The sequence below is a fragment of the Stigmatopora nigra genome, chromosome 19 (genome assembly GCF_051989575.1).
Source record: "Stigmatopora nigra isolate UIUO_SnigA chromosome 19, RoL_Snig_1.1, whole genome shotgun sequence".
Lineage (NCBI taxonomy): Eukaryota > Metazoa > Chordata > Actinopteri > Syngnathiformes > Syngnathidae > Stigmatopora > Stigmatopora nigra.
Window position 1 is genome coordinate 2,813,016 of NC_135526.1, and position 17,205 is coordinate 2,830,220.

Below are 17,205 nucleotides of genomic sequence, written 5' to 3' on the forward strand. Positions count from 1 at the left end.
TTTTGTTGATGGAAATCTCGTCCGACCAAAAACACTGAGAATGTCCCAATCGTTGCAAGTATAAGAATGGTCCAAAATGTGGGAGGGGGGCTATAGTGGTTCTACAACCCCAATCATTCCCAAAAAATGATCCAGGGCGCAAGTTTTTAGTTCATCCGATAAATCTGGAACAAAATTGTTGTCCATGTTCTGAATTTATATTGTCATCGGTCCATATGTCCCAATGCTGGATAGACAAAGTCTTGGGAAGTGACAAGTTAATCCCATGGAATAACAAAAACGGGAAAGTATACAGTCCAGAGTGATGAAGGGCTCAGTTCTACTGAGGCTGCTACTTGGGGGGGTCAATATGGTGATTCAATATGAAAGCTGCATCAAAAAAATGGCCTTTAAACACACGGCAAAACATTTTTTTATCGCTTACTGCTACTCTACACTATGTGCATGTATTTGTGAATATTGTAATCAATATTTAAAATTTTCAGACACTTTTTTGTTGTCAGGATTTTCCAAAACTATTTTAACTTTGGATAGGGTACTCATTGGCTACCATTGGTGTACAATGTATTGGAGGTTAATTTATTTAGTAAAGGGACAGCACATATGTTCATGAACATATGTAAATATGTAAGATTGTAGCTGAGGGCTAATTTCATCGATTTCATTGATTCATTATCCGTACCGCATATTCTCATGAGGGTCGCGGAGGGTGCTGGAGCCTATCCCAACCAAGTAGGGGGCATCAGAGAGGGAGCACCCTGAATTAGTGGCCAGCCAATTGCAGAACACAGAAACAACAACAATCATATCCATCGTGATGTGTGTAATAGGCCAAAATTTGTGGCAGCAGCTTTCATATTGGTTTTGCTGTGTTGTACTTAAAGAACATGGATGAAGGTTGAAATGAGGTCACGGAATATCGTGTTGACTTTTTTTTTTGGAAACTTTTTTTTTTTTTTACAGTTGTCACTAGTGTGTGTGTGTGTGTGTGTGTGTGTATGTGTGTGTGTGTGTGTGTAAAGGCTCCTAGCTAGTCAAAAGCGCTTCCTGAAATGTAACTCACTCCTCCTTGTCGTCGTCGTCCTCATCCTCTTCATCATCTCGGATCTCGAGGTACTCCAGAGTCCCCTCATCCAAGTCATCCTCGTCCTCATCTTCATCCTCATCATCCAGCATCTCTTCCTCGTCCTCCTCCAAAATGTCCCTGTCGTCCTCGTAGGAAGAAATGGGCGAGTACTGAGGGAGGTGGAAGGCGCCCGGAGGAGATGAGGCCGCCGTCGACGAAATGGGGATGGTGATGGGCACCGGGATGGAAAAAGCCGCAAATGACTCCTGGCTGACGTCCGGGACCGGAGGCGCCGCGGAAGGGGGGATGCCTGGCCCGCCCAGAACACCCGGCGCGCCGACGACGGTGGCGGAGGAGGAGGAAGAAGGGTTGATGACAGCCATCCCCAAACCCGACGTCAAGGCCCGCGACTGGGGGTTGTACTCGCGGATCTCGCCCGGCTCCAGCGGGTGCGGTCCGCAGGGGTCGTGCTCGGTGCACGAGAGCTTGCCGTCCAGCTTGGAGATGAACAGGAGACCCTCGCGGTGCTGCGCGCAATAGGAGCTTGGACACATCTCGCAAAAGGACAGCGCCTCTTTGCCGCAAATGTCGCACTGGTGACGCGGACACTCCCAGCGTCCTGAAAACAAACATACATACATACATATCCACATATATACATATACATATACACATGCATATATACATAGACACATAAATACACATGCATATATACATATACATATAAATACACATGCATATATACATATACACATAAATACACATGCATATATACATATACACATGCATATATACATATACACATACATACACATGCATATATACATATACACATACATACACATGTATATAAGATACTGACCGGCGGGCCTCCTGGTGAGGTTGAGGCAGTCGGCGTGGTAGACCTTGGGGCATCCAGGCTTCTTGCAGGAGACCATCTGGCCACCATCGCCACAGCTAAAACACTCGTCTTCGCGCTCTTTGGTCACCACCACCTTCTTCTTCCTCCTACCGTGACCGCGCCTCTTCATCTTGCGACCCTTGTCATCCGACGGTGGGGGGTTGTTCTGAGGCCACAAGTCCACCGTTTACAACAGATGGCAAGTGATGCACCAATAACACCATGTAGAATTAGCGGAAGGGACGGAAGCTTACCTTGGGCCTGACGCCGAGAAAACCGCTGCAGTTGGGCGCTCCACATTTGCACACCGTCTTGCCATTGCCCAAACACTCCAAGTTGTAGTTGAAGGTAAGTTCAGTGCCTGAAAGTGGAAATACTCGGTCGGTATCCATCCAGAAAAGACGTTTGTAGTGGGCGAGCCTACCTGCCGTGACATCCACCAAGGCGAAGAGTCCCACCCGCGTATCGCCGCTCACCGTCCACTTCTGCGTCTCGCAGTTGGGCTGGCAGCAGTGGTTCATGAAGCGGGCCTCGTTCCCCTTGGGACCCGCGTCAATGATGCGATCCTGGCCGGTTCAAAGACGATTTATATATTCAATCAGTTGCAGAGCAACACAATTGGAACTTACTTTCTTCCGAGTATTGCTTCTATCCTTCACATACCTCGACATAGGAGTGCTTTTAAACCACTAGTTATTTGTTACTTTGTTAATAGATGGTAAATTAGAACACATAAAAATGTTTTTCCAATCCAATAACCTGTTTTTGGTGTTTTTTCAAGCGGGTTGGAACAAATGAATTTGTTTTTAGTTCATTTCTTTGGGAAATGTTCCTTTGAGTTACGAGGAAATCATCAACATACGAGCTCAGTCCCAGAACGCATTAAGCTCCTATCTCAAGGTACCATAGTATTAGAATGGAATCCAAATACCTTGTCCAGAGTGAGCATATAGAAGTTGCAGATGTCGTGTTCCTGAGCGTGCCTGATCCTACTCCTGCACTCCTCCTCGTCGATCACCTCGCCGACGTACTCGCTCACAAACTGCCCCTGAATGGAAACCAACGAGAGATGTTTCACCAAGTTGGATTGGTTAGGAGAAATGGGTGCGCCGTGCCGCATTTTTGCACCTTCTTGATGTCGTGCACGCAGCGGAGCCCCCAGCCTCGAGACAACGTTCTGAAGATCTCCACTTGGCTGTATTGACGCCGGCTGAACGTCTGGTTTAGGCAGCGCTCGCCCGCCGGGCAAACCTGGATTGCAATGACGTATACTTTTTAAACCAAGTGTACATATATGTGTATAACTACTAATATACAAGTACAAGCGGCATTTAAAGTAGTTTAGTGAAGAGAAGTGACAATACCAAATTAAAAATACAAAGAATTGCATAATAGCACTGTCAGTTATTAATTATGGTGGAAAAATGAAGCATTGTTTTTGCTACCTGCGGATGGCATTCGTAGAGAAGCATGCGGTTGATGCATTCCGAGTCCATGCCGCACGGGCTCTCGTCCGTCGCCTTGCAGTTGCAACGTGGGATTTCCGAAAGGTCGGCCGTAATGATTTGGACCTTTCCTATTGGCCGGTTCACCTGTTCAAATGTATATTAATATCGCTTTATTTCCGAAACTTAATTCTGTGCGATATGGGGAAAAAAGAACAATACAAAAACAATGTCTGACCTTAATATGTTTGTATGGTGGTGGTTTTCTGTCATTTTTTCTGTCCTCCTGAAGTTGGCGAAGTTCCTTCTCGGCCTGGAGCTGGCGAAATCGCACCGCCGCTTCCTCCAGCGCTGCAGGTTAGAACCGGTCGGTAAATTGTCCGCGTCCGTTCAGACCGGCGGAATCTTTTCTAACCTTTCTTATATGTGGCGTCCACACCCTTTCCCATCTTCTCCTTGCTGTTGGCGTCCACGTCCATGTAGGGAAAGACACGCGCTTGGTAGGTCCACAGGTAATCGTTGGAGCCGAAGAAGTGGACGGGGAACTCGCCAATGTCGTGCCTCATGCGTTGGATGTTTTCCGGGATGCTTTTTGGGTGGCTGACTTCAGCGGGCCACCACCTTGGCAGACCAAAAGCAAAATAGAAATTGTTACAGTATCAATAAGTGATATATCACAATATTTGTATAAGGTGATGGCTTATTTTAAAATTTGTTTCATATATATAAGGTGCACCAGACTATAGAACGCAGAAATAGTAGTGGGATGTGTTAAAAATCTACTAGATGGAGTTGTACTAGTGGTTAGGAGATGTACTATACACCAACTAGTTGAATCTGTGGTCAAGGGAATTTCATACAATGGTTAACCAATTGGCTTTTGTCAAACTTTAACTCTTTTAGTTAACCTTATAGTACAGAAAAAGCAGACTGTTATTGTGAGTATTGTATTCAATAGTAAATTGTATCAAATCGATGGATTAGGTATCTATAATCGTGACGAGTCCATTTGATGAAAGGATTTGAAGAATTGTGCTGTACTTCTATGAGAAATGTAGTCTGCCACTGACCTGTAGCGTCCAACCTTGACCCAGAGAATGTCCTTGAAGCGAGGCTTTTTGCCAGCCTTGCAGTCGTTGCAGTACCAGCTGCCCTTGGGCATGTCCATGTTCAGACACTCGCGGTGGAAGGCCGCCGGGCACGACTCGCAGCACAACAGACTACCGCCTGTAGAAGAGAAAACCGCCATTGACGTCCATCTCCGTCAGAGATGGGGTGGTTTTCCGTTACCTTCGGTGCACACGAAGCACCAGCTGACGTTCACGTGCTCGTGATTCTTCACGCCGCGTCTGGGCGTGAAGTGGTTGGGGCAGATGACGCTGTTCCCGGAGAGGATCACGCAACCAGCGGCTAGGCACATGTCGTTGGCGTGGTAAGCCACCGGGCAGCGCACGCAACGCAACAGGCGACCTGAAGGCGAGAACGTGGCGTCATCACACCAGGTTTGGGCCGGGGGGGGTCCCACGTTTGGATCTCTTACCTTTGGAGACGGAGGCACCGCCGGGGTTGGAGATGAAGCAGGTGAGGCAGACGTGAATGGAGCAGCGGAAGCCACGGTTGACGGGGACGGTGGGCGCGTAGGCGGCGATGCACTCGCCGTGGTAAAATTTGCCGCAGACTGGGACCATGCATCGCCGTACGTCCTCACTGCGCTTTTTGCACACAAAACAAGTATGGACACCTGCAGGGACAGAAGCAGACCTGTGTTGACGTTGACCAAAGATTCCCCTTATGATAAAACATCCCCAATGAGCTTATTATGTAAATCAAATCCATACACATTCAAAACCAAAGTGTGTGTGTACACTTGCTAATTGTTATTACGTCTATTTTGTTGACGTCGACTACAGCTTCTACCGAGCGGTGTGAGCGTTCTTACCCGACTTGCACTCGGGGCACACAAACTTCCCTTTAGGGGCCTCGGCCAGGGAGATGCAGGCCAGGTGAAAAGCTCCACAGCAGTGACCCTCGCAGAAGAGCAATTCCCCCGTCTTCTCGCACACCTGACAACACACTAGTCACCATTATTAAATTGAATTGAAGGCTTTATTGTCACTGTCCTGCCATTACGTTAAATACCATAGTTTTGATCAAAAAATGCATCCCAGCAAATCAATTTCTCATCATTTTTTTTCATTTTTGTCTGTTTCTCGCATCTTTCATACAAAATTGGGACATTTTTAAAGGGTTGAGTTGGTGTTTTTTTGAGGAAAGTGGAACAAATGAGGGAATTGACATATAAAGTACTGCTCTACTTACAAAATATTCAAGTTTTGGAACCACTCAATTACGATTGTGTTAATATTTTGGAATTCAATTCCTTTTTGTATGAGTCATATTATAAATAAACTCAATTATAACTAACAATATAGCATAAGGGGAAAGGAGTGCAATTCATTTCGATTTGCTGTCAATCAAAATGGATTGGACAACTAGTGGGTATTCCGATTTTGCACACGTAAATAAGGTCACCTGGCACACGTTCTCCTTTAAAGAGGCGGGTCCCCCTCGTTCCCCGATGGTCTTTCGGCAGGGTCCGAGCGAGTCGTCACATGGCGACGAGTCGTCTCTGGTGGACGAGAAGCTCTGATCCAACATGGACGTTTCCCCCTAAAGGAAAGAATGGAAGCAGGATTCAAATTTTAAAAGGTCCAAACAATTGTCAATACTGCCAAGCTATCTTGGTTGTGATTTTTTTCACTATTTTGGACATCATCAGTCAACATTAGAGAAATTCTAATAACATGTAAAAATTATGATGTGTATAATGACAATAAAGGCTTTTGACTTTGACTAAAACAAAAGAAAATGGCTGCCGATACCTCCGATTCCGTCGTGTACTTGTAACTGTCGTCTACTTGGGCAGCTTGGACATCGGCGGACGCGTCCTCCACCTGTTCGGAGAGCGCCGGCGCCAAAACGGGGGGACCGGGAGGAATAGGGGATGTCGGTTGGATGCCCCCAGATGATGTGGAAGAAGCCGTGGACACCGCTGGGCTCAGAGGTTTTAAAGTCGGAGGATCTCGATCCGGATAAACTGTAGGACGAGAGGAATCAGGTGGTCAAAAAGTGGGGTTTTTTTGCACATTTTAATCTTTAAAGCTGACCAATTTGCTACAAGTGCAATCAGTGGATTACAGACAGGTACCTCTGGTTTGGGTAAAAACCTTAACTGGCCCTTGAGGACCACTAAGGATTTCTAAAATATTTCACTCACCAGTTTGAGAAGCAGCACTTGTATTGTTCCTCACAATTTTGATCTGCAAAAAATAAAAAATAAACAATTATTACTGGGAAAATTGTCAATCACAACAACTACTTTCAGTCCAAAAAGTTTGGGGTGTTATGGTATACCAAAATGTAGTTATTATTTGTTTTGCTTGTTATTATTTCCGTGCACTTTGTACTGAAGCTTTAAATCTCTTTATGCTTGTATAGTGACAATAAAAGCATTCAATGTCATTCTATTTGGTCAAATACTTTTTCAGTTGTTCTCAATCCAAGTATGAGACAAGAAATTTATGGATATTGTTCAAAAATGATGACTTACTTTCTTCTTTGGGCCCACCGATGATGCCTCGGCTTCGAGACAGTATTCCAGAATCTTGGGTGTGGGTTTTCTCTTCCGCTTCTTTTGCAGCGAAGAAGCGGGGCCTGCCGACAAGAAAAGTCGTCCGAATGACGTCGGGACGTCACAAAGAGAGACGACATATGTTATCTCACCGTCATCTTCAATTGGCGGCGGTTCCACTTCAGTCTCCGGAGGCGGAGTCAGTGTATCGATGGAAAGCGCCTGCGCTTTCTGCGGTGACGGATTTACCGCGCTGGGGATTTGGAGTTGCGTGGTCAGGGTCATTTCCTCCGGAGGTGGCGTCTGCATTTCGGGAAGTGCGTTCAAAGATGGGGCCTCAAGCGCCGTCTTGTCCACTATCGGCGTCTGGGATGCAAGTGCTTGCTCGTCCTATTAAGAAACCAAATGTAACGGATTTTGATAAGACAACCATTTTTTTTGAGACATTTCTTACCGTAATTGATGAAAGGGGCTTTTTGTTTTTCTTCCTGGAAGAAAATATCTGGTCGTATTCTTCGGTCCATTCTAATAGTCTCTTGCTTGGTTTCCGTACTCGTTTTTGGGCTGAAACACAGAAATGTATTCATTTAAAGTGATTTGTATTTTCATATTTCATGAATTTTCTTGTGTTTAGCTATGAATTTGGTGGTGTCATTCAAGGTGGAGTTGGAAAAAGTATTAATGATTGCAATAAACGATAAAAAGCAGTACAAATGCAGTATTTGCTCACATAAAGCACAGTTTGGATTAGAGTCGAAATGGTTAAAACAAGATTGGTTTTACAAAAAAAACATACCAAATTCTACACAAAAGATTGAAATGATTAAAAAAAACAAATAAAATCAAGTTACAACTTACAAGTTGACAAGTCTGTCAATTGTCCTTACCCGATGAATCGTCATCAATTTCTTCGCTATGACATTGCAGACTAGTCTGAGCTTGTCCGCAATCAGAGACCAAGCCATTCATCTGTTCAAAGTCTCCGTCCCATTTTAAAAGACCTTCATGGTTTCCAGGATGGCCCTCCCATTGGCAGGCCCCCACGTCCAAAAGGGATCGGACCTTGGCCGAGTAATCCAGTACGGAGGTAAAATCGATTCCTAGCAAGGACCCTACACCCGGGTAACCGGGTCCTGACCTAGCAGGACGAGCGGGCACTTTGCGGTCAGCTTTACTCTTCGTCCATTTGGAGCAGCTCTTTTTCTTGTAAGGACCCTTAGAAAGGTGACTGCCACACGAGTCCACATACGGGTTAAAATCGGGATCGCCCGGTTCTAGCGTGGCGGTTCCCGGCATCACTGATGGTTCTTCCTTGACATGGGCACTAGGTGGTCCGATATCCAGTTCCAAGGGGGCACCGTCCCGCTCTCGGGTATCGTGCATGTCTTTCATCATCATGAGAAAAGTGCTGAATTTATAGTTCATGTCTGGTTTGAAGGTGACGGCCTGGCCGCCGTTGGTCCCATCGCTCAAGGATTGGAAAGATACTTCTTTGACATTTTTTAAAGGATTCATGAAGGAAAACGGCGAGGGAGGAGACGATAAAGACGTACTTGGGTCTAATGTCTTGGTCTTGGGGTGAGATGTTAGGGGTATGAAGTCCATTGGAGGTGTGGAAGACACCGATGGGACATCTTCTTCGCTCTTGACGACGTCATTTGATATGGGAGGAGTGGCATTAGTGCTTGGAATGGAGTCCTGATCAGAGTCGGAAACTGGACCATGTTGACCAGAATTGGTTGATTTTTGTTCAGTTAGGACAATAGGATTTTCTTCTAGAAATGTGGTTGTTTTCTTGGAATTGCCCATTTGGGTTTTTATACGACGCAACAAGAGTTCTTTGTGGGCAGCTTTCTTCTTGGCTTTTCGCTGCTTCAACTTTTGCAAAACCTTCATGGTTTTTAGGGCTCTTGTCATGAGTCGATTGCTGGCCGGAAGATGGGGAGCTTCAGTTAGGGCTGGAATTTTGCCTAATTTATCAGGGAGCAGCTTTGGTGAAATGCCATTGTTGTCGGATGAAGTTTTGGGAAGCGGAGTTGCCGTGGACACTAAACTTGGGAGCAAATTGGGATGTTGCTGTGTCATTTGTGGAAGATAAGAAGAAATGGTTGGACTTTTGGAGGCGCCGCTATCCAATTTGGCTTTTGTTTTTGCCAATGCTGTCGGAGGTTGGGAACTCTTGGCGCTATTTTGGAAAACTATTGTCTCATTTCTGGACACATTCTTGTCTTCAGTAGTTGGAATCACAAGTTTTTCATCTGTTTTGGGGAAGATAGTGTTTTCCTGACTTTTTTTGGACACAATGCTGTAGTAGTCCTGTTTTCTAGGAACATTTTTATCTTCACTATTTCGGAGAGCATTTTTGTCGTCCAAAATTCTTGACACGTTTTTGTCCTCAGCATCTTTGAAAGTACTTTTAACTTCAGGATTTCTGGACACAATTTTGTCCTCACTTTTTTGCAACACAATTTTGTCTTCACTCGGGCATTTTTCTTCAGTTTGAGAAATAATTTGATCTTCACGAAATCTGGACACACTTTTGACTGCTTTTTTGCTTTTGTCCTCAACATTTTTGCGATGACTCTTTTCGTCACCATTCCTAGGGACACTTTTGTCTTCAGTATTTCTGGAGAACCCTTTATTTTCTCCAATTCCAGACCGCCCTTTTTCTTTAGCAGCAACAGTGACGTCGTCCATGTTTGTAAAACCAATATTATCATCCCTATTTCCAAAAACATGTTGATTTTCGCCATTTCCATAAAAACATTTCTGCTCGCTATTTCTACCAATCATTTTTTGATCACCATTTCCGGAAATCCATTTGCCATCAGCAATTAAAGAATCCTTTTTGTTGTCTTTATTCCTCAAAACATTTCGACCTTTGCCATTTTCCAAAGTATTTTGATCATTATTTCTGGACATGATTTTCTGGTCAATATTAATCAAATCTTTTTTGTATCCGCCATTTTTACAGACACTAACTGGTCCATCAAATCCAACTAGTGAAGGTCTCCTGTCATTTTTTCTTGGGGACTTTTGAACATTTGGACATTGACTTTGTTCATTGAAAGCAATAGCAATTTTAGACTTTAAGTAATTCTGAATATTTACATCTTCACGCATCAATTTAACATATGGTAACTTGCAACTGGCAATTAGGGATTTTTCAAGATCAAAACGCTCTTGCTGGTCATTTGACATGCTTAATTTGGACTTGGTCTTGGTATTATATTCCCTTTCTTCTGTCTGGTAAAAATGACGTCCTGTAATCTTCGATTTAGGATAATCGCTTTGACTACTCGTTTTGACGGTGCATCTTTTAACATTTGTGCTGCTGGTCTGTTTGGTCGTTGGCCTACGATTAGAGATCGTTTGCTCAGCCTTGGTATAGCTACACTTTTCAGCAGGCCTGCGGGAATCCGCAGACAGTTCTGGGGAAGGATAGGAATCCCTGTACTCCAGTTTTTGGGGTGATACCCGATGTTCAGATGGTTCTACCGACTTCTGCTTGTGGGATAATCTTGGGGGCTCTGATGAATCAACTAACTTGTGCTTTTGCGTTCCCGGACTGTGAGAAGAATCACGGCACTTCTGCTTTTGTGACGATCCTCGGGAGTCGGAAGAATCCACCGACTTGGGCTTGTGTGAGGAAACTCGAGAGTCTGAAGAATGTTTGGAGTCCTTGTGTTGCTTTGGTGAGGACACTCGGGGGTCAGATGTATCCCTGTAATGCGACTTTTGTGTTGAAGTTCGAGGTTCAGAAGAATCCATGGATTTATCCTTATGTGAGGATCTTTGGTTCTCCAACAAATCTTTTGATTTCTGCTTGTGAGATAAATCACCAGGGTTGGAAGAACCAGTGGACTTTAGCTTTTGCGAAGAATCCTTTACGTCAGAGGGATACTTGCAGAGCTGCTTTTGTGACAATCCTCGAGGTTCAGAAGAGTTCCTGCCCACCGGTTTATGCGATGGTCCTCGAGGGTCTGAAGAACCCACAGACTTTGGCTTTTGTGATGAAGACTGACGATCAGAAGTATACTTGGCTAGCTGTTTTTCAGAAAAATCCTTGGACTCCAGTTTATTGGAGTCACTAAAATTCATTGACTTCAGCTTTTGTGACAACCCATGAGAGACCAAAGAATCCATGGACTCCTTTTGGGTCAATATTTGGTCATCTAATGAAACCAGTGACTTCTTTTGTGGCGACTTTGGCCGGTCAGAAGAATCCATAGACTGCTTTTTTGACCATCTCTGGATGTCTGAGGAATCCATTGACTTATGCTTTTGTGACGATCCTTGAGGTGAAGAAGAATTGACTGCCTTCTTCTGCTTTAGTGATGACCTCTGGTAATCTACAGTATATTTGGACATCTGATTTTCAATAGCCTTCTTCTGGGATGTTTCTCCAAGGGTAGATGAGTCTTGCTTTGGCGATGATTCTTCAAGGTCAGAGCAATACTTAGACTCTGGCTTTTGAGAAAAAGCTCGAGAGTTAGAAGAATCCCCGGAGCCGTGCTTTTTTGACGAGTCACGGGGAACCGAGGACTTCTTTTGTGACAATCCTCCAGGGTCGTGAAATTCCACAGACTGCTTTGCTAATATTCGTTGGCTATTTGAGAGATCCTTTGCCATCTGGTTTTGTCGAGGTTGAGACAAATTCACGGACTTTTGCTTTTCTGATGACCTTTGGGGAGCCGGAGGATCTACAGACTTTAGATTTGGTGGCCATTCTTCAGATTGGGAAGCATCAACTGATTTTTTCAGGGATGATCCTCGTCGATGAGAGGGATCTATAGACTTCCACCCATCTGACATTGTCTGGGGTTGACAAGAATCATAGCTCTCTTTCTTTTGGGAAACACCTTGATGACCAAAAGAATCCACCGAGTGGTGTTTTTGGGTGAATGCATGGTGCTTTGAAGATTCCCCAAATTTCTGCTTTTTGGGTGATTCTCGTGTGTCTGAACAATAATCCCTGGACTGTTGTTTTTGCGACGTTTGGTGGTGAAAAGAATTTCTGGATTTCTTTTTTGACAATCCTTGAAGATCCACATCATTTTCTGGTTTGCGATTTTGGGAGGAACTTCTATGGTCATCCTTGGACTTCTGTTTTTTTGAAAGTCCTTCACTATCAGAGGAATCAACAACCTTCCGCATTTGCGACGGTCGTTCTGGATCAGATGTGTCCACCGATTCTTGCTTTTGTGAGGATTTTTCAAAGCTTGAGCAATTGGAGGATTTTTGCATTTGTGACAAACTTTTAGAGTTTGAAGATTCCTTCAACTGCTTATGTGAAAGCTTTTGGTGGCTGAAAGAAACCACCGTCTTCTTTTGTAAAACTCCTTGAGAGTCAAAAGATTTAATGGACTCCTGTTTTTGTGATAATCCTTTACGGTCATAATAATCCAGAGATTTCGGTTTCTGCAAGATTCCATCGGGAGAATCCACAAGCTTCTGTTTTCGTTGTGATCTTTGAGGGTCAGAAGAATCTGAAGATCTGTCCTTTTGTTGTGATGTTTGAAGATCAGAAAAATCCAGAGATTCTTTAGGGGAAAATGCTCGAGGGCTAACAAAATCTACCAACTTCTGTTTTTTAGACGATCCACGACGATCGGAAGAATCCTGTTTTGGGGACGATGCTTGAGGGTTAGAAAAAGCAACAGATTTCTGCTTTTGTGCTGGTTCTTGAGAATCATTGAAAGATGCAGGTCTTGGTTTTTGCAATGATCTTGGAGAATCAGAAGAATTCAAGGATTTATGTTTTGGGGATGTACTTCGAGCTTCAGGCTTGTGTTTTTGCGAAAATCCTCCAAGGTCAAAGCAATTCCTAGAATCGTGTTTTTGTGCAAGTCCTCGAAGGGAAGAAATATCCTCAGATTTTTGTTTTTGGGACCATCCTCGACACTCGGGCGAATCCCTACTAGAGTCTGGCTTGGGTGACAATACTCCATGGTCAGAAGGTAGCAAAGAGTCTTGTTTTTGAGGCAAGACTGGAGTATCAGAGCAATGGTTCGAATCCAGATTTTGGAAGGAGACTCGAGTGTCTAAAGTACCCACGAACTGCTGATCCTGGGAAGATCCATGAGTTTCAGATAAGACCAGAGACTCATGCAATTGGGATAATCCAGGAGGCTCTGGAGAATTAGTCGAGCGCTGATTTTGCGACAGCTGCTCAGCGTGACTTTCCAAAGGTTTATTGGCTACATGGATTTTTATAGCTTCCAATGGCCCCGACTGTCCAGACATAATCTTTGTTTCAGAGTTTACCAATCCAAGATGGTCGTCTTCCATAGCATTGGTGGTGGAATCCCCTTGCGCTAGATGGCTTTTACTAACAGATGAGATTTTTTTCTTATTGTGCATATTGGTAAAAAGGGTACGATCTGAGCGATCTGGACTTACAGTTTTGGGTCGCCTATCTTTGCCGGATTTACTAAACCATAGGCCACTATGCATTTCTGGTGGTTTCTTTTCCTCCTTGTTGCTATTAGAAGATGACTGAGTCAATGAAGTTTGACGTTCAAGTGCTTTGGGACACAAAATCTTAGGGACCGAGTCAAGGTCCGAGTAAGGGCACCCTACATTCTTACTTGATTGGTTGTTGGGGCTAGTATAGTATTGAATCTTTTGAGATTGCTTATTTGAGGAAGGCCGGTTTTCCAGCTTGTTTAAAGTGCCTTGCTGATTTTCCATTGGGGAGGTTACCTGGGAAGATAACGATTCATTCATTGTTTGCAAATTGGAGGCAGCTATGCTACAAAAGGGCTTGGTGGCCATTAGGGAATAGTCTTGGAAGGCAGGGTCTAGGGTTAAAGAGTCTAAGTTGGGTCTTTCCCGCAGAATTGTTTCGGCTTCAGCCACGCTAGCGTTCCAAGATGCCTCGTAACGTTTGGCGATCTGTAGAAAACACAAAGTTGTTGGAGATCCAGTTTAGCATACAAATTGTCACATTATGGCTATGAATCAAGAACAAAGATGAAAAATTACTGTGTATTTCTGGTTCTGTCCCTTTTGCTTCCCTTTTCGGCGAACTTGTGCCAGTTGCTCGAACTGGAAACCCCCATGAAAAATATGAGTGGACTTATCCTCCACCCAGGCTTGCTCCTGCGGAACTCCAAAATTTCTGACGTGGTAGAGTCGACAGGGTCGGTCACTGGGTTCTAAAAAGGTCAGAATTATTGATTAGCATGGAATTTTGGCAAGTGTGTGACCGGAACCTCCCATCAACAATGCTATTGGCTTACCTTTCACCCTGTGATAGACTCCCAACGCCGGGTCAACAATCACTTCACATGGCCACCACGGCCGTCGGTTAAACTTGGCCCAAATGACCTCGCCTTCTAAGAACTTGACAGGTGGTACAGAGCTCCGTTTCGTGTCGTTCTGCTTTGGATAATGACAAAAAAATGTCAGCCGTGACACATTTAATAGTGAATGATGTTTAGTACTCATTTGTCATGTCGGTTCTGGGACCAAATGCAACAAATTTAACCTTAAATACAAACAGGTCCAGTTTACTATGGTCTTGCACTAATCTGGTTTGCACTAGGAACTGTCACTAGAAGGTAATAACATTCTGCCATTTTATCCGACAGTATTTATATTTTTTTAGGTAAGGTTTTAGAAATGCTTGCTAGTTACAGAATGACTTTTAATAAAATGTTAGTTAGGCCTCCACCAAGAACCCAGAATGCAAAATTGGGGTAACACTTGCCGTCAAATGCCTGGAGGGGCTATCACCAAACAGGAAGAGATCAGTGTCGCTATCCCACTCGTCGTCGGAAACGTCCCAATACCTTCTCCGAACACCCGACGACTGAGATCGGGTTATGACCTTGGCCGCTGAAACATTTGTATCCTTGGATTCCGATTCCAAGTGGGCCGAGGTGGACTGAAGCTCGTTCGCTGGGGATTCCTGTTTGTGAGGCGACTCTACATCAGCGGGGAACATCTCCTGCTGCTCTTTTTCACCGCCATTGTTATCCTCATCCTCGAACAAAGAGGATTCAAAGTGAAGGAGACCATTTGCAAAAGGGCTGTTACTATCAAGTGAGAAAGCCGGGCTAGGCGGGCACGAGAAGCAAGCGTCCGTCTTCCTCTCCGAGACATTTGGACTGCTACAGCTCGCCGCCGCCGCCTCCTCCTCTTTACAGTTTCCGTCCGCAAGGTCCGCCTTCTTCGCAAAACTGTTGCTGTAGTAATCCCCACCAGCGCAATCGACCCAAGCGTCCTGCTCCGGCTCCTTCTGATCGGACCCCCACGCCCAGTTTTTTCCTGTGCGAGCAGGTAGAATGAGGTCAGGCTGGCTCACCATGGTGGTGAGATGCTGCAACCTCCTCAGGGGGCTGTAGGTAGATGAGGGTGGTGACGAGTCCCTCTGCGCAAACCCGTAGATGGAAGTGCGTTGTAGGGAGGAGGAGGTGGCGGCGGACATGGTTGGGCGAGGGTCCTTAGTCTGCTGGGTTTGGGGAGATGGAGGGATGTCACAGGCGGGGGTTACTGGGCGGCTGGACTCCCGGCTTGGGCCTGCATGTAGCCCACTCATGCTGGCATGGTTACTCCCTGAAACAGGAACAGTGTCATCAATATTTTATTGTTCGAATATGTCCCCACCACTTTTGCCAACAGTTTGGAGTAGATTTTCAGTTGGGAATTAAGTAAAGGTCTTAAATTATTGTCATCTCTGAGGGGTTGGTTAAGGTATTGAGTGGATGGATTAAATAGTTGAGAAAATGGATGTAGATTAAAATCGCATTATTTTGATGTTGAGCTGAAAATTGAGCAATGGCAATTTACTATTTTAACTGCATATCAGGATTTTTTTTTACTAAGAAACATTTCAAATGTAGTCTTATGTTAATGCAAAGTGCATTTTATACAGGGTTGATTTTTTTTCTTATCTAAAACTCAAAATTGTAGAGTCCGCATAACATTTGAAACAGCAGCTTGGTACTGATTTGTTTACATTCATAAGCAAGTCATTGGATTTCATCCTTTGAATTATATATTATAATATTTTTAACCCTTTATAAGACATGCATTTTACTAATTGGCTGTAATTAAGAGATTAAATGACGGTAACAAGCTCTGCCAGTCCAAATGAATTTGACATCTGGAGCCGTCCATGGTACTGAAAGGTGAGCATTCACAGCCAATTTCAGCACTTTTGAGGAATAGGTTAGCCATCGTTGTCAATGGCAGCTAATGGGTTAACCCTATGCAGGGCACCCATTTACTCATTGGCTGATAATAATAGCACAAGGATGTCCCATCTATTTCGACTGGTAGAGATCCTTTGCTGCCAGTCTTCCCAGTCAAACTGAATTGTCGTCAGTGGCACTGAAACATGAGGATTGGCAGCCAGTCCTTCCATTCTAAATGCATTTGACAACTATTGAAGTCAATGGCAGGTGATGATTTGACAACAGGCTCCATCTATGTGACAATAACAACTATAGTAGGTGACATCCTTCTGCAGGTGGTGCATTCATTACAGAATATACCTGTGAGGAAAATCACCTCCTGTAAGTGCGTGCGTGTATTTTTGTATGTCATGTGTGTTGCTTAAGGATACACACAAATATTAAAATGGCCCTGATCGTGCGTGTGCGCGTGAACCCGTGCCCAAATGCGCGTTTGACAGTGTCAAAATAGAACAAAACATGCAACAGAGGACGACGCCAGCACGCACATACACAAACGCGCACGCACATAGATAGGAAAGGCTCGAGTCTTATTAGTGTGTGTGCGCGCGCATCAGTACGGTTAGAGAGGCGTGTAGAGAAAAAACACACATACACAAAAAAATCAGGCAAAACGCATGCGAAAGCGGCATCCGAGGTCAAAATCTTACCATTCCCACGTCGAGTCGTTTCCACGCGAGCCCCGCCGCCTCCATTGTGCCCCCAAATAAGGCAATTCCCGGATTTTTGACAGCGGATGAGAGCAACGGGAGAGTCCCGGCGGCGGCACTACTAGGCCCGGATCCCGAGGAGCACTCACCCCCACCCCTCCTCCGACTCTTCTTCCTCCACCACCACCACCACCCTCCTCCTCCTCTTCCTCCAACACCTCCCCTCTACCTTCTAATACATTCTATTGCAAGATAAACGCATCCCCCTACTCTTTTCAAAAACTTTACACACACAAAAAAACCCTGATT

The 17,205-nt window shown here is 44.7% G+C and overlaps 1 protein-coding gene across 1 annotated transcript; it reads right to left on the reverse strand.

Annotated features, from left to right (window-relative positions):
- Nucleotides 1-791: 791 nt before the first annotated feature.
- On the reverse strand, nucleotides 792-17,065 carry nsd1b (nuclear receptor binding SET domain protein 1b). The gene is made up of 24 exons (XM_077740294.1): nucleotides 16,897-17,065; nucleotides 14,758-15,605; nucleotides 14,288-14,426; nucleotides 14,031-14,203; nucleotides 7,931-13,940; nucleotides 7,498-7,607; nucleotides 7,196-7,433; nucleotides 7,023-7,126; nucleotides 6,690-6,732; nucleotides 6,295-6,509; nucleotides 5,945-6,082; nucleotides 5,352-5,475; nucleotides 4,953-5,153; nucleotides 4,703-4,882; nucleotides 4,483-4,639; nucleotides 3,828-4,033; nucleotides 3,651-3,763; nucleotides 3,413-3,559; nucleotides 3,096-3,218; nucleotides 2,899-3,015; nucleotides 2,392-2,533; nucleotides 2,222-2,328; nucleotides 1,929-2,133; nucleotides 792-1,685 (listed from the first exon to the last, which is right to left on the reverse strand). The coding sequence occupies exons 2-24, from the start codon at nucleotides 15,586-15,588 to the stop codon at nucleotides 1,060-1,062; spliced, it is 10,449 nt and encodes a 3,482-aa protein (XP_077596420.1). The 5' UTR covers nucleotides 15,589-15,605; nucleotides 16,897-17,065; the 3' UTR covers nucleotides 792-1,059.
- Nucleotides 17,066-17,205: the final 140 nt, after the last annotated feature.